We start from the raw sequence: 27761 nt of genomic DNA on the forward strand, positions 1-27761 counted from the left end.
CTTGCGTCCCCACCTAATCAAAAGAATCCTCAGCCAGCCTCGCATTACAGTGTTCCACATCGAGTGCTCAGCTCTTCTAAGTGTATACTCATTTGAACATAACTTCATCCGATTTAGCTCAGCTTAAGCTGAGTCTGCACTCCCTACCTCCTTCCGACATAGCGAATAATGCTAACATGAGAGCCAAACTGGTCTTCAATCACTAGCTTATTCAATATTAGCAGTCACAAACGAGGTGGTGGACTACTACTAGGTATTAGCATATAGTGCTATACTGAACAAAATCATCAGAAGCCGATATCATGGTATTACACCGATCTCATACAGTTCACCCAGTCCAACTTCTGGGGGGAAAAACTCAATTATAAATACTTCTTCGGCACCTGACTCCTCCTCCGCTTGTAGATCACATACGCCGCCGCTAACCCGACCTGCACCACCACCACGACGCCAACCAGTAACCCTACCCTAGGCGCACTACTACTCACGACCCTTGCCAACGTCTGAGGCAAATGCTCCGTAATCCTCTCATGCGCCACATTCAGCTTATCATGTAAACGCTCGAACTGGCCCTTGTGGTCGCCAGACTCGATCTCCTTTTTTAAAGCGGAGATCATCAGCTCGATGTTCTGGACGCGGTGGTCTAGGTTGTTCATGGTGTTGGCGGAGGGGAGTTGCTTCAGGATCTGATTGTAGCGCGCTTCTTCGGCGGTGGTGTGGGCGGAAATTTCGCGGAAGAGGTTGTGAACCGCGTGGGAGAGGAGTTGGAGTCGGTTGTGCAGGTCGGCAAATTGGGCGGCGGAGGTGGTGTAGGTTGTTGGGTCGTCGTCTTTCGGCTCCGTGATAGGGACATTGGCGGCGTCGTTGTTATTGATTTTGTTATCATTTGATTGAGGTTGGGAGCGTTCTTGTTGAGGTTGATATTGGTTCTGAGCGGGTGGAGGGGAGTTGCTGCTAGAAGAGTAGGTGGACATTTTGAAGACTTCAAAGGAGTCTGGAGGGTCGGAGGAGGCGGCTGTTATGCCGAAATAGTAGTCTGATGGTAGAGAGATTTTGTCACTGCTAAAGCAAGGTCGGTCGTCAACCAGGACTTGCAGGCCTGCGCTCGGGCTGGATTTTAGAGTCAACTTGGATGGTCGGCCGAGATTGCGGTAGGCATAATCGCAGTGACCGAAGGCAAGGGCGTCAACATTAGGATCGTTACGATGATCTCTAGTTCCATCGTTCAAGAACCCTCGTATACTCCCGGAAGTGCCCCCATGCGTGTCTATAACCAATGCGAGTCCATCAAATTTCCTGACTGTGTATATACTGCTCAAGCTGACTAGAGCTTTCCCGCTGTCAACGTACCATAATTGCAGGTTACCACCTGCTCTTTCGGGGCCATTGGCCCGGAAATCTAGGTCGACCTTCCAATCGGTAGCTGTGTTCTTTTTGTCTGCCCATAAAGCTCCGCGTTTGTTTCCTGGATGAGGAGGAGTGAGGATTACTCGATCCGACATGAGTCTAGGAACATGACCTTCGCCGAACACATGAAAACCGGGTATATTGGCCCCATTATCTGCTAGAGGAGATGTCTGTCCGAACGAAAGATCGCTAATGAGAGACTGGGCAAAGATGGTTGACGCGAATGCTAGGACATGGGCCGCAGTGAGGATGAATACCCGCATAGTGGATGGAGCAGACACAGGCAGCCTGTCTAGCAAGCAGATCAGCATTAGAGCCTCACGTTTGAGAGGGGGCTTCTGAACCGCTCAATGGGGTCTCCTCCGATAATTCAGCACACTTTTTACAATGTTGGTCGTCGCAAAACCAAGGACAACCACGATGACGCAATTTCGGATTTCTTTTGCAAGTGAGAGGGTACTGGGAGATAGATCTACAAGATGACGGATGTTCAAGGTGTTGAAAGCGACAGCATGGCGAATTCCCGCATCAGATATCTCCATTTGTTCGGAGGAGAGAAAACAGCTGGCCAGAATGAAATACTTAGTACCGTCTAGTTAGTACTGTTGTGGGGGCACCCCTGAAGATGCCAAGAGCAGAGCTCCCGCAGAACCATTATTAAGGTTGTCACTAGCGCGAGCGTGGAAATTGTGACGTTTGCTCTTTTCCACCTCCTACAATTCTGAGAAACTCTGAACAGTAGGGTGTCATGACAGATATCTATCCAACGCTTGCACAATGCGCGGTCGTCGCAACAGCACTCAAGCTGCTGCTATTTCCTGCCTAGTATGTGTTTATCCTCGTATATCAAGATGGGCATTCGCTGACCTGCGTGCAGCAAGTCGACAGACTTTGAGGTGCATCGCAATTGGCTGGCCGTTACACATTCATTGCCTGTTAAACAGTGGTACTATGAAGCTACTTCGGAATGGACGCTTGATTATCCTCCCTTCTTTGCCTATTTCGAATGGCTACTGTCGTGGCCAGCGGCATTAGCCGACCCAGCAATGGTGAAGATTGAGAACCTGGGTTACGACTCTTGGGCTACAGTCTACTTCCAGCGAGGCTCTGTGATTGTGACGGAGATATTGCTGGTCTTTGCTTTGCACCAGTACGGCTATGTCGAACCAGCAGCTTCTCTCCATACGAAGCTGATCTCGGTACAGATACCTCAAGTCAAGTCCTCTAAGCCATCGTCATGCCTCTCACGCGACAGTGTTGTCTATCTTTCTGTCACCAGGCTTCTTGATCATTGACCATATTCACTTTCAATACAATGGCTTCTTGTACGGCATTCTCATCTTGTCCATTGTTCTGGCGCGTAAGCAGTCTACGATGTTGTATAGTGGTATTCTCTTCGCGCTACTGCTATGTTTCAAACACATCTACCTATACCTGGCACCCGCCTATTTCGTATACCTGCTTCGAGCATTCTGTCTGGACACGAAGTCGATATTTCGTCCTCGCTACCAAAATACTATGCGACTTGGCGCAAGTATCATTGGCGTTACTTGCGTCGCATTCGGACCCTTCTTCTACTGGAAGCAGTTGGGGCAATTGAAGAGCCGGCTATTTCCCTTCTCGCGAGGTCTTTGTCACGCCTATTGGGCGCCAAATATCTGGGCCATCTACTCCTTCGTCGATCGAGTTCTTATTGGTATTGCACCCCGTATAGGACTTGCAGTGAACGACAATGCACTACATAGCGTGACACGAGGACTGGTCGGAGATACTTACTTTGCCGTTTTGCCTGAGATCACCAAAGAACACTGTTTTGGCCTGACGCTAGCCTTTCAATTAATCACTCTATTCAAATTGTGGTTTCAACCGGATTGGGAAACCTTCGTCGGCGCAATCACACTTTGCGGCTACGCTTCCTTTCTCTTCGGATGGCATGTTCATGAGAAAGCCATACTCTTGGTATTGATACCTTTTAGTATGCTGGCACTGAAAGACCGGCGTCATCTTGGTGCTTTCCGTCCACTGGCTGTTGCTAGTTACTTATCACTATTTCCGCTCTTGTATACCGCCGCAGAATTTCCCATCAAAACGGCATACTCTATCTGCTGGCTCATTCTGTTTTTGTATGTTTTCGATCGACTGGCACCTGCGGCAGTTCGGCCGCGTGTATTTCTGCTTGACCGGTTTTCGTTTTTGTATATTACCATTTCGATACCCTTGATAGTGTATTGCTCATTGCTACATGGTCTCTTGTTTGGCGACAGTTACGAGTTTCTTCCATTGATGTTCACAAGCACCTACTGTGCTCTTGGGGTGCTGGGTAGCTGGTTAGGATTTATGGTGGTCTATTTCACACCGAAATGATCGGGATATGTGGACGACTAGAGAGCAACAAAGTCATGGAAGGAGAGATTGTCACATGGCTGATTGCTTTGCTGATGATGGCTTGATTCGATACGGGAGGCCTTTAACGGTGCCAATGTTCAGTGGACAAATAAGTCCAATGCGATAGTTCTACTTTATGGAAGGGCCTGGCGGAGTCGAGAATCCCTCCAAATGCAGGAGGCTTCTGGCATCAAAATCCCGTAAGCTAGCAATACGCTCTGAAGAATTCTCCTTCTATCGAGAATGAATGGCGCGCAGTAAATTCCAAACTGTGGTTGGGTCACCCTACAAGACAGGATATTCTTTAACCTGTGCGTATGGCCATTGTAGGAAGAACATTGACGATAAAGGGAAAAAGTCATTCAGCGGATGGGCCTTTTTTGAATGAGCTCTTGACAGTGACGGATTCTTATCCCCAAATTCTTCAACTGCATTGGCAAGCAAGCACGAACCCCATAACCCCGTGGATGGCTTGCCAATGATGGTTCTTTTTCGGAGAGACGTATGTAAGTACTATACTATGATACATACCACAACAAGATTCTAGATGCTATAAAATAACTCTCCTGGTAATTCTGAGCGGAACGAGTGTAAGAAAGTGGGTGAGATGTGAGGTGGTGGTGGGATAAGGGGACAATCAGCTTGGGGAGGGAGGAAAGATGGCGGGGAGGGTAAGGGATAAATTTTTGATGTTCCTTGGGGCAGGTGCGTGGCTGTGGGGGACGTGCGTGCACGACTTGTACCACGCTAATGATGCTTCCCGTTCGGCAGACTTTCCGTGTTCTTACTTTCCGTTGGTGGAATTGTGCTGTAGTAGCACTGTAGTGGCCCTTGTCTGGTCTTGTCACCCAAAAGTGGCCCAAATGCGAGTATGCTATGGCTCTGCCCGCGCCGGCACAGCAAAAGCCTGTCTGGCTCCGCCAGGGCCACCATCACCTCCACTATCTTTCTACCTCCACCATCCTCCTTCACAACCGTTGCGCAACCTCCTCTCTCTACCACAATCTGCCCTCATCCATCTCCTACCCCGATCCTCCTTCTCCGCATGGCCCGGGCACGCGTCAGAACTCTCGAATGTAAGTCTACTTTCGTCACTCTCAGACAGGAAGGGGGGAGGGCAAGCTTGCCCAACTGGAAAAGAGATTTCCCGCTTCCCTTTCATCCGTCGCCCTTTGTGCTTGCCCCTTCAGATCCTGTATAATCCCCTCCGCTACACTCATCATACCGCCTTACGATATCAGGCTACCCCTCCGCAGGCAACTTGATGAGCTCATGGACTGACATACCCCCCAGAACACAGCACATACACCCTGACCTTCTTACTCTTTCGGTGCAATCAGACCTGAATAAACCAAATAGGAACGATGGTATGAGCGGGATATCCCTTGAGACATCACTTGCCGCACTAACCAGCAAAGGTTCTCTTCAAACGGAAACCAGTTCAGTATCTTCCGAAACCGTCGATACCGGATGATGATACCGAGGTGAGCTGGGGTGGACACAATGCTCCCGACCCTCTTCTCCCCGCATCTACTAAAACAAACCAGATATGGGTTATTCCAGAAACAAACGAAGTCTTGCTTGACTATGAAGCGTACCTCCATAGGCAAGTGTCGAACTACTACCTTAAGAGCTTATTACTGACTTGCGATTTAGGATGGACTTCTTGAAACAGGTTGGTCTCTTTAATCGGGTGACTCGCTCAGACCACCGAGCGCCACCGCAAAAGCTGTTTCGCATGGTACTGATGTTCCTTAGAAACGATTTATTTGTGAAATCACTGGACATTCAGGCTTGAATTTCTTCGATGCGCAGAAAAGCGAAGCCATTGGCTCACAAGAGGTGGATAGCTCTTTTCCGGAAGCTCTACGAGAACCGGTGTTGCGTCGAGTTCAATTCTCTACTACCTCCCGAATCGACAATCTTGTCGATCAGGTCTTTGATGACTTTAGGCAAGACTTCTATCCCGGTGAAACGGTCACCGTGGTACTGGATGACGGCAATCGGCTCAATGGCTTGGTTCGTGAAAAGGCAAAATTCCCTGCACTTCACGGACGTGATGGATCGTTGGAGCGCAAGGCATTTTCAAGGTACTTCGTCCAACTCATGGCACGAGCAGACGAAGAAGCCTTGGTCGACGACGATCACATCGTGAGGGACCGGAAAGCCTTCACGAAGCAAATGCTCCGTTCTTTCATCAAAAACACCGTGACCAGAGAAGCTTGGACAGGCGCGCCTTGGTTGGTCAAACCGGAGATTGCCGTAAAATATTTCATAGACACGACCGTCCCACCGCATCTCCAATATGGGAGCAAGGCCGCCGAGCGTAAGGCCAATGCCGCAGCAAAGAAAGGAGAGCAGGAAGGTATGCACCATTTCTGGGCTTCGCGAGGGCTTCCGGAACTCAAACCAGCCATCAAAGGCCCCAAGTCGAAAATGTCACCCGGAGAACTTGCCAATATGAAGAACGAGCAATTCCAGGAATATCAGCGAGCACTTCAGGGTCATCCGACATTTGTGCTTCCAAAGGCAGCTCAAACCACCTTCGACCTGCATCAATACAGCCCTACCAATGGCACACCTCACTCTCCACTTCCTCACCTAGTTCCAAAGTCCTTTCCGAAGCCACCACCTCCACCGCCTATAAAGTATCCAATCGAAGATCTTGAGGTTGCTCCTGTCAGAGATGGAACCCACCGACCAGCAATAAAGTATTTGTCACAGGACACCCCTATGGGCGCAAATAGCGATCCTGATATGCCCATACTAATGAGCACGGTTGGTAGTCTGCTTGAAACATGGAACACGATAAACGTGTATTGCCAAGTTTTCATGCTGGATTCCTTCACTTTCGATGACTTTGTCGAAGCAATGCAATTTTCATCTATGGATGTAGATTGTGAGCTCTTCAACGAGATCCATTGTGCGATCCTCAAGAAGCTGGTCAATGGCGAAAACGATCAAAATGGTGCAATCCAAATTTCTCTGCCAGACTTGCCTTCAGATGATGAGGAGGGAGAGAACGAAAGCAATGTGGAAGGATCAAGCGTTGCTCCAACACCAACCCCCGAACCCGAAAAACCCGTGAAACGCACAACCCGAAGCAGTCTGAACAAGGTAGAGGCGAAGCCGCCTTCTAGAAGTCGTTCTGCAACAGCCGACGTAAGAATACATCGTGCGGCCGAGATGTTTGGCGAATATGGCTGGATTCAACGACTTCGGAAGAGAGATTTCCGAAATGGTGGGTGGCAGCTTATCATGGTCGGTTTACTACATCAACTTGCGGGTCGTTCACGTTTGCAAGCAGATTGTGACGAAATTCTAACTCATCTGGCGCCGCTGGATGCAGAGCCTACCCAGCGGACAGCTTGGCTGCAATATTCTACAATGGACATCAACAAGCGGGTCAAGGCTTTGCAGATCATTTGCATGCTAACTCTGGAGACTAAGGCGGTCAAGGCATTTTTAGAAGAGTCGAGCGCACAGATGACGGAGCTCCGCAAGACGAAGATTGAGCATCAGCGAGCTCGCAAAGAAGCGTAAGCTTGCATACCTCCCCATTGATTTTGAACAGTACTGACAAAGGCAGAATGGCCCAATTGAAAATTTATCATGAGGAACGTCGGCGTTTACAACCAGAAAAGTCACCAACACCACCCCCGGAGCTCGTTGAAGCACCAGACGCCGAGATAGAAGAAGAAGACACCTCAATCGTGGATACTGAAGACGAAGAACCTCAATCGAATCGCGCCCTCCGCCGTGGGAACGACCGAGCCGTCGAACGCAAGCGCAAGCGCGAAGAGGAGGAAGAGCGCAAACTCAAAGCAGTCGAAGCTAAGCAGGCCAAGGGGACGAAAGACTATCAGAAAGTGCTGAAGAAAGTTGAGCAGACGCAAGAGAAGATCAGGAAAGAAGAAAATGCCATCATCAACGTAGACAACGACCTAAGAGAAGCTGATTGTCCGCGCACCCGAGTGCTAGGCAAAGACCGCTTCTGGAACCGCTACTACTGGTTCGAGCGCAACGCCATGCCATACGAAGGGCTTCCCGACGCCTCAACAGCCGACGCGGGATACGCCAATGGTCGTCTCTGGGTTCAGGGTCCGGATGATTTGGAAAGAGAGGGTTTCATTGATGTGAGTCCAGAAGAGAACCAGCGGTATTTCCGCACCTTTCAGATGACGCCAGCGGAACGCAAACGAGCGGAAGAAGGACCTACAAGCGTATTCACGGCAAAGCAATGGGGATTTTACGAGAATCCAGAGCAGATTGATATGCTAATTGGCTGGCTGGATACCAGAGGTAATCGTGAGATCAAGCTTAGAAAAGAACTCTCAAACCAGCGAGAAGTCATTGTGAGATACATGGAGAAGAGGAAAGAATATCTCGCTAAGCCATCAGAATCGGAACAGGACCAAGACCTCCTGCCTCCACCGCCACCGACAACCAGGATGTCCACACGAACAAAACCCTACGCTAATCAAGACCATCACACCAGTACGACCAAATACCGCTGTCTTCGTTGGCGTAACGAAATGGCACTCCGCGAGCTAGGGCATAAACATATGGACCCGCCAGTCTTGAAGACAAAGAGCGGGCGGACGATCCATAATCGAAAGGGCACCGCTGTGTCTGTGGGTGGTCCGAACCCCAATGCGACGCCGCTATTGGTGGAGGACGGAGCAGGCAAAAATGCGATCGGGATGGTGACAAGAAATCGGACCGGTAAGGTTTTGAGCAGGCAGGGCGGGAGGTATAACTTCTAACCTTGCATGTTCGCCCTCAGCACGGGGTGTGAAGCGTCTCTGCATGTGTATTTTATGAACGTGAAAATGAATGGATGCGGCTTACTCTGTGCATGGATTCTGGTGCTCGGTGCATACGCTTTCTCCCTATGGGGTGTTGTGTGTTTTACATCAAAAGAAAAAAAAATGAATGGCTACATGGCTAGCTAGCATGACTCGACTCATTGTTTGAGGTTCGAAGTGCGAAGTTCGGAAGAAGAAGAATAGAAAAAAGAAGATGCAAAAAGCCGCGTCCCGAAGGCAATCTGTTTGTCCAGAACCTCTCTCTTCAGTGCGGATATACATGTATGTACGGGCTCTGGCTCCTTGTAACGCTTACTCTACTTTGTTACCGGTTGTGTTAGATAGCACTTTTGCCGTGCGTGTGCGTGCGGCAAGGCGATATTGCGCTGCGCTGCGCTGCGCTCGGTAGTAAGTTACAAATGAGATGGATGAGTGCTGAATTGTTGTGGTCGACTGCTACCTATTTATCTATCTAATCTATACCGGATAACTTGCACGGTGGCTTGATGATGGTTCGAGGCGTAATACGGCAGTATGCTGTAGGTGAGGCGTGAAGGAGGGATGGTAGCTCAATCAATACCCCAACCCCCGTGTGACCTTGTGGCCTTGTAGGGTGTGAGCTGGTAGTCAAGTCACTGTGCCGGTTTCTCGTATACTGTCTAGGATAGAGTGTGTATTTTTATTGGGTTTTCAGATTTCGCGATTCTGCTCACTACGTAGGTTAAGGTTCAGATATCCAACATATGCTCCGCTGAGCACGCGATTAATTAGTCAGCGCCAGCGGCGACAGCGACGGTCGGTCTCCTTGACGGATTCTTCTGGCCAATGCCCATACCGATGCCAGTGCCGGTCGCCGTGCCTCCTGTGCCCGTAGCTGCCATGGCTCTCCTCTGCGCCTCTGCCATTGGATCTCCAGCAGTGGAATTCGCCGTCGAGGGAACACTGATGGCGCTCGGGATGGCGAAGCCGTCACTTCCTATTATCCCGCCACCGCCACTCCCGCCCCCGTCGCCGCCGCCAGTACCCCCTGCTGAACCCGGAAAGAATGTCTGTCTGGCACTTTGCTGTTGCACTCCGTGATTCGGATCCTGCACCGCAAATAGGCCACCGCCTCTGTTCCCGCTCAGAGCATTCGACAGCATCTCCTTCATGCGCACCAATTGGTATTTCCGTCGTGTTGGGAAGATGGTGTGGGTTGCGAGTGGTTGGGGACCTCGGACCGGGTTCGTAGGGCTGTAGACGGGTGCGGAGTGGAGATATGCGGGGTTGAAGTTGCGGGCGAGGGATGTCATGACGGCGTCGCGTTCTGAGTCCGAGTCGATAGGGGCGCCGTTGATGTTGGAAGGGTCATCCGGGTCGGAGTCGTAGAGGGCAGGGGCGTTGGCGGAGATAGCGGCTTCTGTTGATGGGTGGTTAGCATGGTGGGAAACTTTGGGGACTTTCAGATGGGGAATATACTTTGTTGTCGCGCTTGGTTTTTCTTCTGGTAGGCTTGCAGTAGCATATCATATGGCAGACTTCGTCCTGGTACCGCACGTTTGGCCCCCATACTGTGGCTTTTGCATGTCAAGCTCCTGGCACATTGAGCGCCATTGGGAAGTACCACGCCACACTGTTTCTCCACGTCAACAGGCCCTTTAGGTTTGGGAGCAGCCTTTGGCTTCGGCTCATCCTTCTTATTCTTTTTTTTCTTGGGCTCGGATTTGTCCTCCTCCCCGTCTGCCTTGCGCTTCTTGCTCTTCTTTGTCGACTCGTCGTTGTTCCCATTCGAGGTTTTGGTAGTAGATTTCCGTGCTCCCGAAGCGCCGGACTTGCTGTCAACCTTGATCTCGCTATCGGAAACATCGTCGTCTTTGTCGTCACCTCCTTTCTCCGCCTTCTCCTTCGCCCGGGCTGCCGCATCCCTCGCCTCTTTTTTCCTGCGGGCTTTCTCTTGCTTCGACTTCAAACAACCAGATATGTGTTCTTTGGCATGAAGCCTCATGACGTTCCGCTTGCAGTGCTTGCAAATTACCAGATCTATTTTCTCTTTTCTTGGTTCACCACTCGGAAAGGCTGCCATAGTATCATCGTCCATTTCGGGAAGGATGGGTGAGGAAGAGCCGGATGATACGGCAGACTTGGTGGAGACTTAACAACAGATAAGCACAGCTTCGATATGGGTAATCAAGATTAGGCCTGTACGTAAAATGTGACAGGCTTTGACTACCACCCATAAGCAACCTACCATTCATATCGGAATTCTTTCTTGGGAACGGTGGTGGCTTCTTCAGCTTCCCTTTGCTAGCCTTCTGACCCTCCTTGCTGAGCCTAGAAGCCTCGGCCATGACGGTACCAGCACTTGAAGCAACTGACGAGGCTGACAGCATTGTTATTGTGGGCACTTTGAGGGTAGGATAACACCAGCCTTCGCACCTCGGTGGCCGTTCGCCGCCATACTACTAGATGTTTGATATGTCTGCTAGATAGAGGAGAATGCTGTAAGGCCAGCTTCCAGCTTATGGCGTGCAGATTAGGGAGATTGTACCGAGTACCCTTCAGAGAGGGGTGCAAAGTTTCAGTGGAGGCCAGTGGGAGTGTGGTGTGGTGGTGCCAAGGCTTGCTTAGTCACATGGAGATTTAAGGAGATCAATCTAACTACTAATTAAGTTAGTTAAGTCAGTTAAACTTTCTCAAGCATCATTGTAATGGATGGCGACTCTGACGATGGTAGCCCATCACGCCCTTGCTTGTCAGCAGAACTGGCTAATTCTTGCCTCTTTGCACTCCGCATTGGTATGAATATGATGAATGTGTCTTCAATGATTGACCATCGGGTTCTCATCTGTTTACTGTTTAGCAGAAGAATAAAGACCTGGCTCAGCGGGATCACTAACTCCTTTCATTCGGAAAGGTATGCCTACGTTTAGTACTCTCTATTAGGTAAAGTGCAATGTGGAGGAAAGTTTACCATGCACAAATCCTACTTTGGTCTCTTGAGCACATTCACACTTGGAGAAACCGCAACTCCAGGAAGATGCCAGCACAAGAAAAGACCTCCGCCACCCTCTCTATTTCCACAAAGCACGTAGCAGTTGGACGATATCAATTTTTCTAAACAGGCAGCCAAAGCATACTTATCCAGCAACAGATTCGAGAGTAGACGGAGTCAACCACTCAAGAGACGGAAATTCTAAAATGGGACAGCCCTCGAGATGTGCTCCGGAAAACTTTGCATCCGGGTTGGACTCTACCGAACACATTCCTGGTAGAAGAAACATCCTCTATTAGTACCGATACAAGCTCAGAAATGAGAATCATTGGTTATGGAGGTTGCGGCATCATTTTCGAGCAACCCCAAAGAATAGACGTGATCAAGAAAGCCCTAAAAACCGTAGATAATGACCTCCATCATGACTATGTCAGTCGCCTAGCGATCGAAGCGAGCTTCGACAAATTGGCAGGCACGTTTGGTAACCTCCCCTGCTTACCACGCGTGTAGCATTTCATAAGCGCCAGGGATTCATCATGGTGGGAGAACAATATGCGCTGCTTTTCATCATTCGTAACGCCTAGTCAACGAGTATTGCGTATAGGAGCCATTGTAGGCACGAGCAAAGGCGGATAAAGCGAATGGTGATTGTCTTATCAGAGTATATCTTGGACGAAAAAGGGGATTGTGGACCTCTGGCGCACCCCAACGGTTTTTCTTTGCTTTGCGGAATTTCAAGATGGATCTTCAGCGACTGATTGATCTCGGGATTGAAACCACGCGGTATGCTCGATCAATGGCAGCTGCTTTGGCGATGATGCATTGGCACTTCAGGCTCAATGCGAGGGACGTCGACTTTGTGCTTGGAGGACGCCTACCTGAAACACACTATTCGAAGCCGACACCCACAGATATTGAAAGCGACAGACCTTCGTCACTTATGACTAAATGGAGCATTATGGAAAGTGGTAAGCCTCTGGCTGCTGGATTTTAACCAATGCCGTGAGATTTCCATGGACCAAAATGGAGTAGACGAAGCGGTAGACACATTTTGCGTAAATGATCCATATTACCCTCGTCCCAGTGCAGATGAGCAGCTTTGGATTCTCTTCCGAGACGAGTACTGGTCAGCCAGCGCTGTGATGGTGGACGGCACGCACCACAGTTCTCTTCCCAGGTTGTTCGCTTAGGGAGTTATGGCAAGGTTGAGTGGCTGACGGGGAGGTTGAGACAAAGAACAGTTGAACAAGCAACAGCATCAGGGGTTGTCTTGCTTTCATGATCACTCTTTTCTTGTCAATTGGCTGATCAGCTCTTTCTGCCGCCATACTTTGCCGCTGGCACGACTTTGGGTCGGACCAGACAGCAGCAAGGATTGGCACGGTTCCGTAGTAGCTTCATCTGTCAACAGGTGTTGCAGGATAGCCAAACAACAGCAATGTGCACAGCTGCATTGAATTTGAATTCAGGATGCATTGCTTCACCTGCTGAGGTGCCCGACCGCTTCCCTGGGGGCGAGGGGATGGAATCCATTGCCGCGAAATTCACTAGGCTGTAGAGAGTAGGTCCCTCGCCTCCAAGAAAGGTTAGTTGAGGCATTCGAGAAGCACCTCCTTATCCCTATACCTGGCCTGTCCCCTTCCAGACCTCCCCTTCTCGCTGTCGTCCATTCTCAAGCCCGGCCCTGTACTCATATGTCAATTTAACCGCTGAAGTGAACCTTCCGTGTTGTTGTGGCAGTCAGAGAGCGTCGACCCTTGCCTCCGCTCGCCTCCGCTCAGCAATCAAAGGGTGGTCGTTTTCTCACCAATTTGTCCAAGCTTGTGTAGGTTTTAAATGCACCAACGTTTAAAAGAATGACATGCTAATGCCTTCAGGAAGGGCTTGCTGAGCAGAGTCACCCTGAACACCGCACTGTCACCAGAAACACACGGCTGCCGCCAGGGGGACCAGTGAATGACCACCACGGAAGCTGCCTTAACCTTTGGTCTCTGCTGCTACTCCATCTCCATCGGGCTTATTCTATTACTTTCTCTATCGTAAGTCACGATGATGTTCAAGCGACTCCGCTCCGCTATCAAAAAGAATGACTCCTCACAATGCCTCGAAGCAGACCGCCGTCATCCTCTGCCTGCTGTTAACAATCCCGCAATGGTTGTGGCAACAATCAAGTGAGTTGGAGCTCAGTCATACCTACCCAGATGCGCACACTAATCGGAGCTGCCTGATAGGTGTGTTGTCGTTGGAGACGGTGCTGTCGGCAAAACGTGTCTCTTGATATCCTACACAACGAACAAGTTTCCGTCGGAATATGTGCCTACAGTCTTTGACAATTATGCTGTGACAGTAATGTGAGTAACGAAGCGACTCTGAACTTGGCGCTCCCTTCCGCTCCCTTCCGCTCGTTTTCCTGGCCTCTGAATCATGCTGGTAAAGGAGAGAGCATATATGCAAACGGGCTGGCAGCTGCACTGAAGAGATGGCCTAGACACAAAGCCCAGCAAGAGGCAAGCTGTGAGCAAGGCCCACGTGATCCAACAGTCTGAGCCGGATTGAAAATTTCCAGCAAACTACCTGTGAACCACTTACTATTCTGAAACTAACACCTCATTTATAGGATCGGCGATGAACCGTACACTCTAGGTCTCTTCGATACAGCAGGTCAAGAAGACTATGACCGGCTGCGCCCACTCTCCTACCCTCAAACAGATGTGTTCCTCGTTTGCTTCTCCGTCACTTCCCCTGCATCCTTCGAAAACGTCCGCGAAAAATGGTTCCCAGAAGTACATCATCATTGCCCTGGAGTACCATGTCTGATTGTTGGCACACAAACCGATCTACGGGATGAGGCTGCAGTCAGGGAGAAGCTGGCAAAGCAGAAGATGACCCCAGTCATGAAGCAAGATGGTGAGAGGATGGCGAAAGAGCTGGGTGCAGTGAAATACGTTGAATGCAGTGCTCTGACACAGTACAAACTGAAGGATGTCTTTGATGAGGTACAACCCTCTCCAGCTTGGTTTTAGGCTGCCGTCGTCAGTCTAACACATGGTGACTTGCAGGCTATCGTGGCAGCCCTCGAGCCTCCCCCAAAGAAGACAAACAAGAGCAAGTGTGTTATTCTCTAAGCGATAACAATTGTGAACGCAAATTCAGAAGGCGCATGGGTAAGAACTCTCAGTGCAACTTCCACCAATCTCAGGTGTCTGAGCTCTGACTATCGAGCAGTATCCGGACAAGGTCTTGGACAACTTCTCTTGGGAAGAACTGGCGCAAAAATATCCTTTGCTATGCGGTCGTGATAAAGCGTTAGATCTCCAGAGTGTCCTTCTAAGGCTTTCCCATGGTCGAAGGCGTCGACATGGTACGAGCCTGACGAATTGCACAGCCAGGGATTGTTGTTCATTTGTACGCAATGCATGTATCACACTGCCAATCGAATGATCCAGGCTCTCACTTCGCCAACGGGCAGATCCGCACTGTCGATTCAAGGATAAGTATTGAATCAAACACGTTGGCTGTGCAGACCTTCACAGTGTGTAACAGTCTCAAGACCACACGAGCCTCTCCTTCAAATATCTCTTGCTGAGCCAACCCTGTGATTGTGCTCTCTTGTGTTGTCTCTTTCCCCTGCCAGTATTTTATCTCCGGCTGCTCAATACATTTCCACCATCACATCCAAATGCAGAGAACGAGGCCTTTCTTTTGCGTGAGCAGCCAGTGCATTTGAGCCACTCTTCCAAACCTTGGACCCCATCACAGCTGTCCACCACATAGGATGTTTCTCGATTGAGAACCTACGCTCTCCTTAAGCGCCTCGTCGAACCACAACGTGGATTGATTGACAGCGTTTCCATGGCCGAAGGACTGCATTGGTTGCATAGCATACTGCACACCAAAGTTCTCAAGCACATTAACAAAGAGGATTAGTATGTGCATGTCTGATTAATTCTTTTCCCAGATCCCATTGGATTGCAGCCAGCACGCAGTCACACATGCAGAGACTCCATCCTCTCTGTCTCTCTTCTCTGACTGCTTCAAACGGGGAACCAAGAAGGTTGACTGCTATCTATTGTCATCCCATCACACAGACAGCCACCCACAATCCTTATTCCCACACAATGACCAAAAAACAAAACTTTCATGCTCAACTACCCTGCCCCCTCCTGTCACCCATCTCACCTCTTCTCACCCCTAGATATCATCAACAAGTCCAGTCCACCAATGACCTAAATGCCAACTAGCAAGCCACCTATCTCCCATCCCCACAACAACCCCCATCATGTCCGTACTGCGCCGCACTGCGACCTCCCTCCCCCTCTTACTCCTCATACCTGCCGCACTGACCTCATACAGACAGCGGGCCCAGCCCATCAGAGATAGAGGAAGCGACGACGGATTCTCTAGGAGAGCGCAATGCGATGATGGAGAAAGTGAGGGCAAGATCAGCAGCATGCTCCCTGGGGTTCTGTGGTGGTTGAGCTGAATTGATGAAGTGGGTGGGTAGGTAGGCAGGTAGGGTTGCTGGGTTCGTTACACGCTCTGAGGGAGGGTACGAAGGGGAGTATGTAAGAGCGAGGGAGAGCGACAGAAGGACAAAGGACAAAGGAGAGGAAGAGTGGGGGGAGAGAGAGAGGGAGACTGCCTACTGCCTCGAGCAGGTGCGTTGCTGAGCAGTAGCTCCCCCCCCTCCCCCCCTTTCCCTGACACTGTGCAGAGCGCGCGATTTCCACACCCACTGTCGTCGTCGTCGACTCGGGGCCCCTTGCTGGTGGGATTGATTAACTCATCTCTTGATATGCCACACATATCGAGTACCTTCACCCTGCTTGTCTAACTGCAGTGGGTTCGCACAAAGGGAAAGGGGGAGGTTTGCATGTAGTTAGCCGGAGGAGAGGGTCGTTTTGGGGCTGGTAGTAGTGACCTGCTAAAACTGGAGGGGAAGAGAGACAGAAAAACACGGGGCGTATATTCTTGCATGGGAATCTGATCTGATCTGATCTGATCTGATCTGATCTGATCTGATCTGCTATAACACGATGTAGCAGGCACGTCAGTCACGCCATGCCATGCCATGGTATGGTCTTCAAGTTTTTGCTTGCGCCACTCATTTCTCTACTCTCGATACCCTTACTACTAAACTAGCAGACAGGACGAGCCCACCACGCTCTCTCCTTCTCATCTGGCCTCTTTTTATTTCCAAGAAATTTAAAACGCTAAAGGGAGAAGAAACAGCAGCCTGGCCGATGTTCTTTCGTCTGAAGCCCAACTAGTAGTTCTCTGTGTGCTCTGTCGTGTTTCCCTGCCGTTCTGTTTTTGCCGTGCTGTAATGATGATGATGATGAGATCTCCTCTTTGTCTCCCTATGACCATCGACCCAATGATATCAACATAGCAGATGGCATGACTTGGAAAAAGGAAAATGATGCATGATGCATGTTCCATGCACAAGAATCCTCAACGTCGAAGGTCACCTTCGAGCGTGAAGTCGTCTTCCACCGCCCTGCCCATGAAGTTCAACTCCTCCCACGACTCTTACTCTTAGAGCCAAGAGTCGATGTTGATTTCAAGATGCCCAACGGACTTGACCCCCTACTTCGCTTCCCAGCGCCATTAACCACAACTCTTCCACCGCCGTTACTCCTTAAACTTTTCGTATCATTCTTGCCATCGGACTTGAGGATACGCAATCTCTTCTCGACCAGGCCCCGAAAGACCTCCAATTGCTCTCGTTCTTCCTTCTCCGCTAGCCCTACCACGTCTTCTCCGGCACCGAGGATCAATTTATCGGTAAGGTCTGCGATTTGATTTCCGAGCGCCATTTCAGACACTTCGTCTTGCTGGGCAAGGGCTTGGAGGCTGAGGACTGCTTGTTGCTCTCGTAAGGTCTTTGCACGGAGAGTGGAATTTGCAGCGGCGGCATTGCTGATAAGGGTGTTCGGGACAGAGGACGTAGAGTCAAGCATGTCTGATGGGGCATTTGATGGCCTTTTGAGCTTGCTGTAGTCTCGTACGTGTGCGGCGTATTGCTGTCGAGTAATCATATCTTCGTATCTGGATCTAGATAGAGTCAGTATGCTTTCCCTCTGAGGACCACTTTCATGATTCTACCTTCGAATCCGCTCCAGAAAATCAAGCCGAATGCCTCTCTCTGGTAAGCGGTAGATCGTCCCAAGCATCTCCACATCATCGATGCGCTCATCATCCTTCATTAGTTCAACATCAATGATCCCGTTGTTTCTGACCCCACGACTTATACTGACATCAACAGGTATGGGGTTCTTTGGTATACGATGCCTAGGCTGTCGTCCAAGCCCAGATTCTTCGCTGTTACCTAGATTTCGAAGATCGTTGTCAACGTGTAAAGGACATCTCCACGTGGCGTTGGGCTTATCGCCATGTCGCCGCCGAGGCGGCACTGCCAAAGGTGGATCAAGGCAGTCAAGGTGCCACCGATACGGACAGAAATCGCAAGGTATGATATCTCGCTTGCCATTGGAAGTCAATCGACAACGGTAGCAGAAGATGACGTTACCCTTGGCATCTTTCAGTCGCTTGTAGTCAGGTTCTTCAATGAACCCAGCCCGGTTCATCTTGACATCGGATACGTGAGTTCTTGAAAGGCCAACGTCCTCGTACTCGCCTCCTTCGCCACTCCGAATGCCGTCAAAGTACTCTTCAAGCTGGGCCGGTAAGCCGAACTGCATTGGGTTGATGTCGTCAGATCGAGTAATGAGTCGACCGAGGAACCCGTTGACTTCTGCAGGGCCACGGTTTTGACGAGCAACGCATCGAGAACAGTACCATGAGCCTTCTGGTGGACCTTTCATAGGCGGATCCAAACAGGAGAAATGAAAGGAATTCGGACAGCCATCACAGCAGAGAAGCCGACCATTGGAGCCGCATGCTGCGCAGAAGTCGTTGTTTTCCTATCAAATGAAATCAGTAAACAACATCGATGAGAGCATGTGCAGAACAGGTGTTCGCAACGACGGTTGCAGCACAGCAAAATCGCATGATGAAATGTGGTGAGCCAATGAAAAGGCTGGGGTCAACTCCGGGCTGGCTTACCTCTTCGCTGGAGTCAATGCCGTTCCCGACCGTCGAATCTCTATCTCTTCCAGGCCCCGCACGTGCAAATCCAGCCACGATGCCGCCATTTCTGGGCTTGTTAGGTCTGTATAATTGAACGATCAGCTTATCATTCAAGACACCCGATGTAATGTATGCAAAATTGTCAAAGCTGGTTGAAGCTTAATGCTCTTCACCTGTCACCAAGCTTTTAAAGCCAGATGCGTGTCGCACCACGACACGTAATTCAGCTAGACGCCAACGGGGACGCACCACGGAAAGACAAATGAAATAGCAACAAGAATAGAGGTTCTGACTTACGAGACCATGACACGTGCAGATTTCTTGGCCTTCTTTGTTGGGGGCATTTGGGTACCTCGTGGGGTGCCTGATCGAGAAATACTGGCCGCGCCCGGCGGTGGAGGGACCAACAACAGCCCAGGGGATGACCGTGGCGTCTGAACTTCCTCCTCGTCGATTTCGGTTTCATCTCTCGACCGCTTTTTGCTGATGCCGTCGCGGAGGCCAAAATCAGCTGAAGGAAGCGTATCAGCTGGAGACGATAACGTGTCTTGAGAAGTGCTGAGACTCTGGGAATGGGTTACAGGTACTTGGACGGAAGTAGAAAAATTCTCGACTCGACAAGATGGGCTGTGAGCCAGCACAGCACGCTCGCTGCTTTCGCCCGTGTAAAATCTGCTGGTGTAGTCTTCATGGAAAGTTTGGTTTTGTTGCAGTCGCTGTCTTCGCCTCGAGAGCTCCAGCTCATCAATTTCGGAGCCAGCTTGTTGTTTTCTGGCATTGGTCTTGTTGGTGTTAGGAAAGACGGAAAACAAACCAATCTTGGGGGCGCGGGATTTGTTGGCGCCTGGTTTGTGGGCAGCAGCTTGGCGTTGATCCAGGCCTGACTTGGCTGCAGCCCTTGTTCCGTTGATCTGAGCTTCCTCATTGATCGCCGGCGCAAATGTCTCTGCATCAAGTGATTTGGCTGATGACAGTGATGATGAACTGGACACGCTTTGTGATCGTTTCGGACTCGTTCGCTCCAGATTCTGAAGGCCTTCCTGGAATGTCCTGGTCTCCACATTTTCGCCATTTGTGACAATGGGTGACTTATCGGCAGCTTGTTCGGGCGATGATGACCGGAGAGGTTGAGCTACTGGTGGTGCTGATATGGTTGGTGATGGCATCCGGTGCTGGTGAACTGGTGATGGCTGTGTTGGCGGATGTTTAGGAGGTGACGAAAATGAAGGGGGTTGAACGGGTAGGGTTGGCTGAGGATGGAAGATGTGTACAGGCTGCGAGGATGGCTGCGAAAATGGCGGTGCAGCTTCTGGCAGCTGAACTGGTGCTGAGTAGGCAGTTTTTGTGGGTGTGCTGGTTTGTGTTGGCGTATAACGCTGGTTGCTAGCTGCAAGCGCAAGCGATGTGGCTTTGGCAGTCGGCGTACTGTGCCGGGAATACTCCTTCTTACCCTCCTTGACGTAGCGACGAAATAACCTCCACTGCTCCTTGGTTGCTGATTGATTCAATATAGCATCCAGGACGGCCCATAGCGCGGGATCAAGCTCACTGTCAGCGCAGAGTTTGCGTATCCCCAGGGCTAAATCGGGACTCTGAAGTTCCGCTCTCCTCACGGCAGCCTCAACATGCTGTTTGATGGTTTCGGGGTGATAATGACCATGAAATATATAGCCGCCAGTTGGCAACGGCGTAGGTGGAATACTGACACTGTTTCTGGGTGGCATTTTGGGTCTTGTGATGACCAGGGCGGGTGGCACAGCTGGACGATAATCTGCATCATTCTCTTCGTGCACCCTGATAGGAGGAATAGACTCGGCCCTCATCGTACCCTCATCTACTGAGTGAGCTCTGAGCGGTTCCTCAGCTGGCGAGGCGGTGCTCATTTCTTCCACATGGGTCGTGGGAGTGCTGACTTCCTCGCTCTGCACTGGGGTTGCGCGGCCTGGCCTCGGGGGCGCCAGCTTTAATTTCTGCATAAGTTTCTGCGTAGGCGGTTGACCAAGTGGTTGGAAATGTTCCAGCACTCCGACCCTCTCCAACCCACGATGGTCCTCGAAACTGGGAGCTGCTGCACGTAGCGGTGGCTCGACCCACTGATCCAAGAATGTCTTCGAGCTTTCTCTTGCTCTCGTCACGTCATTGACACTGTTTACTGTCTCTCTTTCTACCCTCGGAAGGGTCGCAGGACTCGAGAACCTGGAACTCTTACGTGTCGTCGAGGGTCCGCGAAGGGCTGCCATGGCGGAGAGAGCAGCGCCCGGGACCCCGGACTTCCTTCAACCACGACTCTGTACACCTGCCTAGGTAAGATTGTTAGCCTCAGAGAAACGGGGTCTAGAGGATGATGAATTACTGCCAGACCTGTTGCTCTAATCTCACCGAGTCTCAGCGCATCGTGGTCAAGGGTGTGGTGCGCGATGAAGAGGGTGCTTGAGGATCAATGAGCGAGTAAGTCAAGATGCAGACGGAGCTAGATGAATGCCAAGTAAGTAAAAATCAGGGGAGAATCCAGCTCAGCACCAGGACACAGGGAAATCATTCCTTGTTTGACAATTGATTATCTCACAAAGATGATGATAGTTGTCTGGCTCTTAGAAAGAAATCACCATGCACAATAGTGTTCGTAACAATGTCATGAATGGCTGTCCTGGCAGGTTTGATCTATTCAGGGGTAACCCGCAGTTTGCAAGCTTCACCAGGGGTCACGTTCAATGTGAACAATAGGGTGTTTAAAGCTCAAGTGTCTATTGCCCAGCTTTTGTGGTGTTTGATTGATTTATCATGTATGACTCATTTATGGAGATCTCGATAATCCTGCAAGCCTGAAAGTTGCCACGACTCTGCTGCCTGGTGGGTTTGCTTTCCTGCTGAATTGCTTTGCACCATATTTTTCCACGAATGCATAAATCTTGCAGCTGGTGCACGTTGGGCCCTGACCATTGACGTACTCCTCATATCTCATAGTAGCTCCCTTAGGTGGTGATGGAGGAGAGCGCTGCTAGATCGCTATCCAGTCGTTTTATTCTTCATCGCTAGATTCTTCGCCTTCTTCGTCCTTCTTCGTGGTCGTCTTCTTCTTTTTGGGCTTCTTCTTTTTGGATCCCGTCGACCTCGCAGTTGGCCTTTCCAAAATGCTAAGAATCTCCTCATCGGTGATCTTGTTTTTTGTCTCCAATGTGTTCATATCGGGCGCTGGAGGTGCCGCCAGTCGTGTAATTCCATTCTTAGTGATAGCTAAAGAGTGTCAGTGGAGCGAATCAGATATCATCAGAAGCAGTACGGACCGATCGTGGTGAAAAGTCGTGCCACAGGCTCACCATCAGCCTCAGCCGCTGGCTTGTATTCTCGAATAACATTGGCCCTAACACATTCCACCACCCCAACTTTTCCAGCTCTCTCATCATCGAGCTGCCTCAAGCTGAAAGGAAATGTACCAAACTTCTTGACGATTTCTGAGAGTGTTTGCCTGGAGCTGGGCCGTTTAAGGCCGTAAGTGGTGGCAGTCCGACGATGGAGGGTAGACCTTTTTTCTAGGTCTTTGACTTTGCCAGAGCCTAGGCTGATACCCATTTCGACACCCCAGACTTCGCCCACTTCCGCTGAACCCTCCCCTTTCATGCCTTCAGTAGGACCTAGAATGATTTTCTTCTTGCCCTCAATCTCGTTTCTACCAAAAAGCCAACAAGTTGTATTTTGTACGATGTTGCATCCGTAGCTCTTGGCTACCTTGTCCAGCATTTGGTTGATCTTCGATTGACTTGGTGGCTTTTGAGAAGCAGCTTTCTTCTTCTCCTCTTCTGTTCCTGATGCCAATATTCCCGGAGGCACCATCAGCCTCAACAGTAATTCGTTGGCATAATGCGTGGCAAGGAGCAAATCAGCCTGCCGTGGGCTAATCTCAGGCTCATCTGATTCCTCTGGGGGAACGATAATGGTATCGCAGACTATTGTTCCGAAACCATCGATCTGCGCTCCTAGTTGAATTTTGACAGCTTCGCCGGCTTTAATCGTAGCGGCTGCTTCTTCCGCATCTGAGACCAGTGGAGTGTATGGCGTGACATATGAGCTTGGTGAGACGGTTGTAGGATGTGCAATGCCTACACCAGAAACGTCAGCAGAGTTGGGCTTGAGACTCCGACTACTTGTTTGCACCTTTCGAGATCTTTTTGCCCTTGTAAACTTTTGCCACCTCCTCGTCCAGCAGCTTGTCGCCCTTCTCGCACAGACTCAGGATTTTGGCGTCATTCACGCACCACCCTACATTGGCCTTAGTTCTCTCTCAACATGCCTCGCAGCCGGCCGACTATTTACCTGAAACAACCTCGAGAACTTTGTGTGAGATTTGAGCCGCAGTTTTGTATTTGGTAAGGGTGTCTGGATTGTTCAATGTGTAATCTGAGGAGGATAGTTAGCCGTTGGATCTCGGATCCACCAGCGGCTTCAAAAGCACACTCCCGGGGACCGTTTCAGGAACAATGGCATTACGGGGAAACGGAGATCGTTAAAGTGTAGCTCACCAACATCTGCAACCTCCGTCATCTTGTCGAAGGCTGACTGTGCAACTCACGAATTCTGAAGAATGTTGTGCGGTCGAATATTATTCTCACACGAGCTTTTTGATGGTGGGGTCGAGGGCAAATATCGAATTGGAGTTCGCCTGTGCAGGCCTAAAAGCCTAACGGATCATTACAACACAAAAGTTACACTGTCCTATCTCTTCATGAATACATATGTATATAGTACTCATTCGAAACTGTAGCCTCAGTCTACACTCTACACTTTACCACAGTTGTGCTGAGCCTGCCATATAAGAATTCCCCCACCTCCGTGTCCTTGGACGGCACCATCACCCAGACTGCCACGCACTTCTGTCCCCTTCCATCACAACACAGAGACCTCTTGCTAGAGGCGATCTTTCGGAATGTCGGCCGGTGAAAGGCGGCTACCATACTGACACTCACCAGCTGGTTCTACGAATAGAAGCTTCGACTGCCCAAGTCCTGATCATACTGTACTTCTAGATCTCAGGTTCCTCTGTGCGTGATGTCACACAGCTTTTCTTCAAGCTAGCTCATGTTACCTTTGGTAAGCTTTCTTCAACTCTTTCAATCTTCCGCACAGCCATGCTGCTTCTCCTGGCAAAATGCTGAAGTCCTCCGACACCCTCCACTCCTCTTCTGCTAGTAGGACTTGGACGTTCAAGAATCTTTCAGGTCTCTTAAAGGAAGAAGCGACCATTGGGACGAGATAACGATTTTCCGAACAGAGGGGGGGGAGATTTGCTTTATATAAACAGTCGACGGACCCATTGCTGCCAGAAGACAAGCGTTGATGCGGTAGCCATAATGCTCATCTTTCTGGCTTTGGCACGAAATGCATACTAAGTTGAGAAGTGAGAAGTAGACCGCTGCAGACTGAATGCCGTGTGACACCGCTGGCAAGTAGGGTCTTGCTAGAATGGTAGAATTGGAGAGCACCGATAGAGATGATCATCTGCAAAGGATCATCAAGGACCGTCCCCTACCTTTGCACATGTATCGATGAAGGTCTGCAACTGTAGCCGTCCCTTCGTGGTGAAATACCACAGATCATTCCGCTAGGCGGTATGCTTGCGGTAGGTAGAACTATCAAAGAGCTATCAAGGAGCACGAATCAACACGTACCACGGCGAGAAGACAAGCGAATCTCATCTTACAATGTCCCAAGCCTTTCAATCACAAAACCAAGATGTGCAGGCTCAATCTCGATATGCATGAAGAGAACGAATATTTTGGAGGACATGCAAGCTCCCTCGCAGAAGACGAACAGGGTTTATACGGAACAAGATGGCCAGTCAGTTGGCTTTTTGCTTCCAGCCGATGGTGCTGGACAGCGTGTATCAGCATTCAAACGCTGACGTACAGATATTGTAGAGCACTGTTGGTCTCTTGAAAATAGCGGTAGGGAGGCAAAAAAACTCTAGGTGACCTGGAAGCATCTCTGTATATCCTCTCCTGTGATGCATACCACTGGACGACTCGGGATGGGAACGCTGAGCAACTCCCTGCCTCAGGCCGTAGGAAAAACTCTTGGCACACTATATCTTAGCAATGCTCTTGTTAGTGCTGAGTCAGAGTATCCGGTAGCTCCCCCGAACTAGCCCGTCTGGTACTAGTCGCTCACTAGCAATTCGCAGAGTGTGAGAGTGAGACTTGAAAGTCCAACGTGACCGAGTTGCGCTACAATGTCTTTTGGCAATTGCAAAGGCCTCAAGCTCGTGCTCGTGAGTCCAGGGCCTTGATTTTCTGTTCAAGATATAGTGAGCAGAACAAGTCCATGTTTCCCCTTCTCAGCTTCTTGTGCGCCTGCAATTTGTAGGGTACTGTGACCTGCTGAGATCAGACGAAACGAGAATTTACTTCCAATGAACAGAGCCGGGCGGTCGAGAGTTACAATTTATTCTCAGCAATTCCACATCAGGAGGCGACCCATCTCCTGCTATGACTTCTCCGCCGCTTCTCTCAAGTGACCCTCCATCCTCCTCCGCCCCTTCTCTTCCGATCTCTCAGACCGAGCCACACGAATTAGACAAGAACAACGGTCTTGCCGGTTCGGATACAGATCACGAGACAGGACCAGGGCTTCAGCCAACACCTGAGGTGAAAGAATCTGATGCCATCTTGCGAGGAAAGGAGAGCGCCAGAGCGATTGTCGCAGCTTCTGGCATCTCTACCAGCGGTGACAAGGTAACAGACTCTCCTCGGCCATCCATTCTGAACGGCGGAAGGAAGAGATCACGATCAGGCTCAATCATCGCGTCTCCTCCGAGGAGTGGTCATGCTCGTCCAAGAGAAACACCCGTGCAGAAAATCGAGTTAGAACAGTTTGTTAATCGTGAATATCAACATAAAGCATTGGTTGCTCTGCAGAAGTACAATTCGGGGTTGGCTCAGCAGAAGACCGAGGAAGTTCAGTTCTATGAAGGTTTGCGACAGCGACGACACCATGACCCCGGCTCAATATTCGGTTACGGGTACGAGGGGTATGGGAATCCAAGGACGGATTCCAAACTCCGTGACCCATTGATATATCCTGACAAGCGACGAGTCGGTCACAAACAGACGAGATTGCCCAAGTTCTCCAAGAAGGGGCAAATGATACAAGCCGAGCAAACCGAAGAGCTGGTGCCAATTAGACTGGATATAGAATGGGATAAGATCAAGCTCCGTGATACCTTTACATGGAACCTACACGATCGGGTGACCCCCGTTGACTATTTCGCAGAGAAATTGGTCGAGGACTTCAACCTGCAAGTCGAAAACTGTCGACCACTAATTCATCAGGTAACCCACAGCGTTCGTGAACAATTATCAGATTTCTACCCTCAGATCTTCATTGAAGAGCCACCACTCGATGCGCATCTTCCATACTCGGCTTACAAAAATGATGAGATGCGAGTACTCATCAAACTCAATATCACAATTGGACAACAGACGCTAATGGACCAGTTCGAGTGGGAGTTAAATGATCCTCTGAACTGTCCTGAAGAGTTTGCGCAGTCAATGACGCGTGAACTGTCCCTAGCTGGAGAGTTCACCACCGCCATTGCTCATTCTATCCGCGAACAATGTCAACTCTTCTCCAAGTCACTCTATATCACAGGTCACGCCTTTGATGGACGACCAATCGAAGACGCAGACCTCGTGGATGCCCTACTCCCCTCTCCTGTACCGTCTTCTTTTCGGCCCTTTCAATCGACTAAAGACTTCACGCCATATCTTTGGGAACTCAGCGAGACGGAGCTTGACAAGGCTGAATTATCTATCTCTCGGGAGCAGCGTCGACAGAAGCGGTCAACCAATCGCCGTGGTGGCCCTGCACTCCCAGATCTCAAAGACAGACAGCGTACCATTCGGTCCCTTATCATTTCCTCCGTCATTCCAGGCGCCGCATCAACCTTGGAGGAGAGCCGCATATTCAAATTATCAAGAGCAAGCCGACGATCCGGCAGAGTTGGTGCTGGTCAACGCGATGGATTGGATGAGTCTGATGAATCTGAAAGCGAGGATTCTGCCCCTAACTCGCCTGCCATACCTGCCCACCTACTCCAAGGCACCGCAAGAACAAGAGGGATGCGAGGAGCCGCTTCCGCTGCTCAAGCAGCCATGCGCGCGAGTTTGAATGCTTTTGGAGCTGCTGCCAGGTCTGCGACGCCAGAGTCGGCGAGTATGCATCATCACGAAACGAGGACTTCAGCTCGCAGGAGAGATTATAGAGAAGATAGTGATGATGATCTACCACCAGAGAAACTGATTGTCAAGCTCAAAATCTCGAGATATAGGCTGAAGGATCTGCTGCGCACAATGAGGTTGAAAGAAAGAAACGCGGGCAGTCCATTACCTGGAGCTCACCAGAGATCTCTCTCCTCAACACCAGCACATGGCTCCATGCCTCCACCACCTAGTACATCACAGATACCTACAAACCAGCAAGCTGGAGGGAACAGACTGACTCAAGAGCAATATGGCGTGGTTGATGCTCCTTACCCTGACAGCGACGCCCATCCGGCCGTAAGTGCCTTATCCTTTCCTTCCTGCCCTCGTCCTACCACTGTAGTACCTCTTTATGTCCGCATAATTCCAGAAATGTTTTCCGTACCCTCATCATCTTCGGAGGATTCCTCCCCCTTTCTTCATCCCTCCAATCCCACCCAACATTCCTTTCCCTCACCATTCTCACCGAACTCACTAACGCAACCCAGCCACTTCCACCGCCCTGGCTCGTCCAATCCCTCTCCCAACTTAACCGCTCCCACCCCCACTCCCGCTTCGAAGGCACCATGCGCCGCACCGCCGTCGACCCCGTCACCAACACCCCTTACCCCTCGGCCACTGACCTGACCGGTAAAACCGTCCGTTACAAATATTTCCCCCGGATCAGGTGTCTGGACTGCCCCGGGAAGCAGTATAACCCGGGCCCCGGGATGGGAGTGGAGGCGTTTGAGGTGCACCTGAAGAATTCAAGGCATAAAGAGAATGTGGAGAATAGGTTGAGAGGTGGTGGAGGGGGAGTGAGTGGGATGGGGATGATGGGGCGGATGGGCTGAGAAAGAGAATTGG

At 50.3% G+C, this 27761-nt stretch overlaps 8 protein-coding genes across 8 annotated transcripts; 4 read left to right on the forward strand and 4 right to left on the reverse strand.

Annotated features, from left to right (window-relative positions):
- Positions 1 to 362: 362 nt before the first annotated feature.
- On the reverse strand, positions 363 to 1670 carry EPUS_05208 (uncharacterized protein; the record flags this gene model as incomplete). The annotated part of the gene is made up of 1 exon (XM_007805765.1): positions 363 to 1670. One exon carries the CDS (start codon positions 1668 to 1670, stop codon positions 363 to 365), a length of 1308 nt encoding a protein of 435 aa, XP_007803956.1.
- A 514-nt stretch (positions 1671 to 2184) lies between these two features.
- On the forward strand, positions 2185 to 3771 carry EPUS_05209 (uncharacterized protein; the record flags this gene model as incomplete). Its single annotated transcript, XM_007805766.1, has 3 exons — positions 2185 to 2232; positions 2289 to 2557; positions 2613 to 3771. The coding sequence occupies 3 exons, from the start codon at positions 2185 to 2187 to the stop codon at positions 3769 to 3771; spliced, it is 1476 nt and encodes a 491-aa protein (XP_007803957.1).
- An 897-nt stretch (positions 3772 to 4668) lies between these two features.
- Positions 4669 to 8558, forward strand: EPUS_05210 (uncharacterized protein; the record flags this gene model as incomplete). The annotated part of the gene is made up of 6 exons (XM_007805767.1): positions 4669 to 4868; positions 5086 to 5159; positions 5233 to 5386; positions 5449 to 5467; positions 5551 to 7331; positions 7382 to 8558. The coding sequence occupies 6 exons, from the start codon at positions 4669 to 4671 to the stop codon at positions 8556 to 8558; spliced, it is 3405 nt and encodes a 1134-aa protein (XP_007803958.1).
- Positions 8559 to 9367: 809 nt separating this feature from the next.
- Positions 9368 to 10969, reverse strand: EPUS_05211 (uncharacterized protein; the record flags this gene model as incomplete). The annotated part of the gene is made up of 3 exons (XM_007805768.1): positions 9368 to 9999; positions 10059 to 10730; positions 10828 to 10969. 3 exons carry the CDS (start codon positions 10967 to 10969, stop codon positions 9368 to 9370), a joined length of 1446 nt encoding a protein of 481 aa, XP_007803959.1.
- Positions 10970 to 13620: 2651 nt separating this feature from the next.
- Positions 13621 to 14696, forward strand: EPUS_05212 (Cell division control protein 42; the record flags this gene model as incomplete). Its single annotated transcript, XM_007805769.1, has 4 exons — positions 13621 to 13742; positions 13803 to 13922; positions 14189 to 14567; positions 14631 to 14696. The coding sequence occupies 4 exons, from the start codon at positions 13621 to 13623 to the stop codon at positions 14694 to 14696; spliced, it is 687 nt and encodes a 228-aa protein (XP_007803960.1).
- Positions 14697 to 17084: 2388 nt separating this feature from the next.
- EPUS_05213 (uncharacterized protein) lies at positions 17085 to 20903 on the reverse strand (the record flags this gene model as incomplete). Its single annotated transcript, XM_007805770.1, has 4 exons — positions 17085 to 17628; positions 17680 to 18497; positions 18640 to 18745; positions 18961 to 20903. The coding sequence occupies 4 exons, from the start codon at positions 20901 to 20903 to the stop codon at positions 17085 to 17087; spliced, it is 3411 nt and encodes a 1136-aa protein (XP_007803961.1).
- Positions 20904 to 21682: 779 nt separating this feature from the next.
- On the reverse strand, positions 21683 to 23202 carry EPUS_05214 (uncharacterized protein; the record flags this gene model as incomplete). Its single annotated transcript, XM_007805771.1, has 5 exons — positions 21683 to 21897; positions 21948 to 22760; positions 22816 to 22920; positions 22975 to 23058; positions 23181 to 23202. 5 exons carry the CDS (start codon positions 23200 to 23202, stop codon positions 21683 to 21685), a joined length of 1239 nt encoding a protein of 412 aa, XP_007803962.1.
- Positions 23203 to 25142: 1940 nt separating this feature from the next.
- Positions 25143 to 27748, forward strand: EPUS_05215 (uncharacterized protein; the record flags this gene model as incomplete). Its single annotated transcript, XM_007805772.1, has 2 exons — positions 25143 to 27212; positions 27404 to 27748. 2 exons carry the CDS (start codon positions 25143 to 25145, stop codon positions 27746 to 27748), a joined length of 2415 nt encoding a protein of 804 aa, XP_007803963.1.
- Between the last annotated feature and the right edge of the window lie 13 nt (positions 27749 to 27761).

Source organism: Endocarpon pusillum (genome assembly GCF_000464535.1).
Source record: "Endocarpon pusillum Z07020 unplaced genomic scaffold scaffold4522, whole genome shotgun sequence".
Lineage (NCBI taxonomy): Eukaryota > Fungi > Ascomycota > Eurotiomycetes > Verrucariales > Verrucariaceae > Endocarpon > Endocarpon pusillum.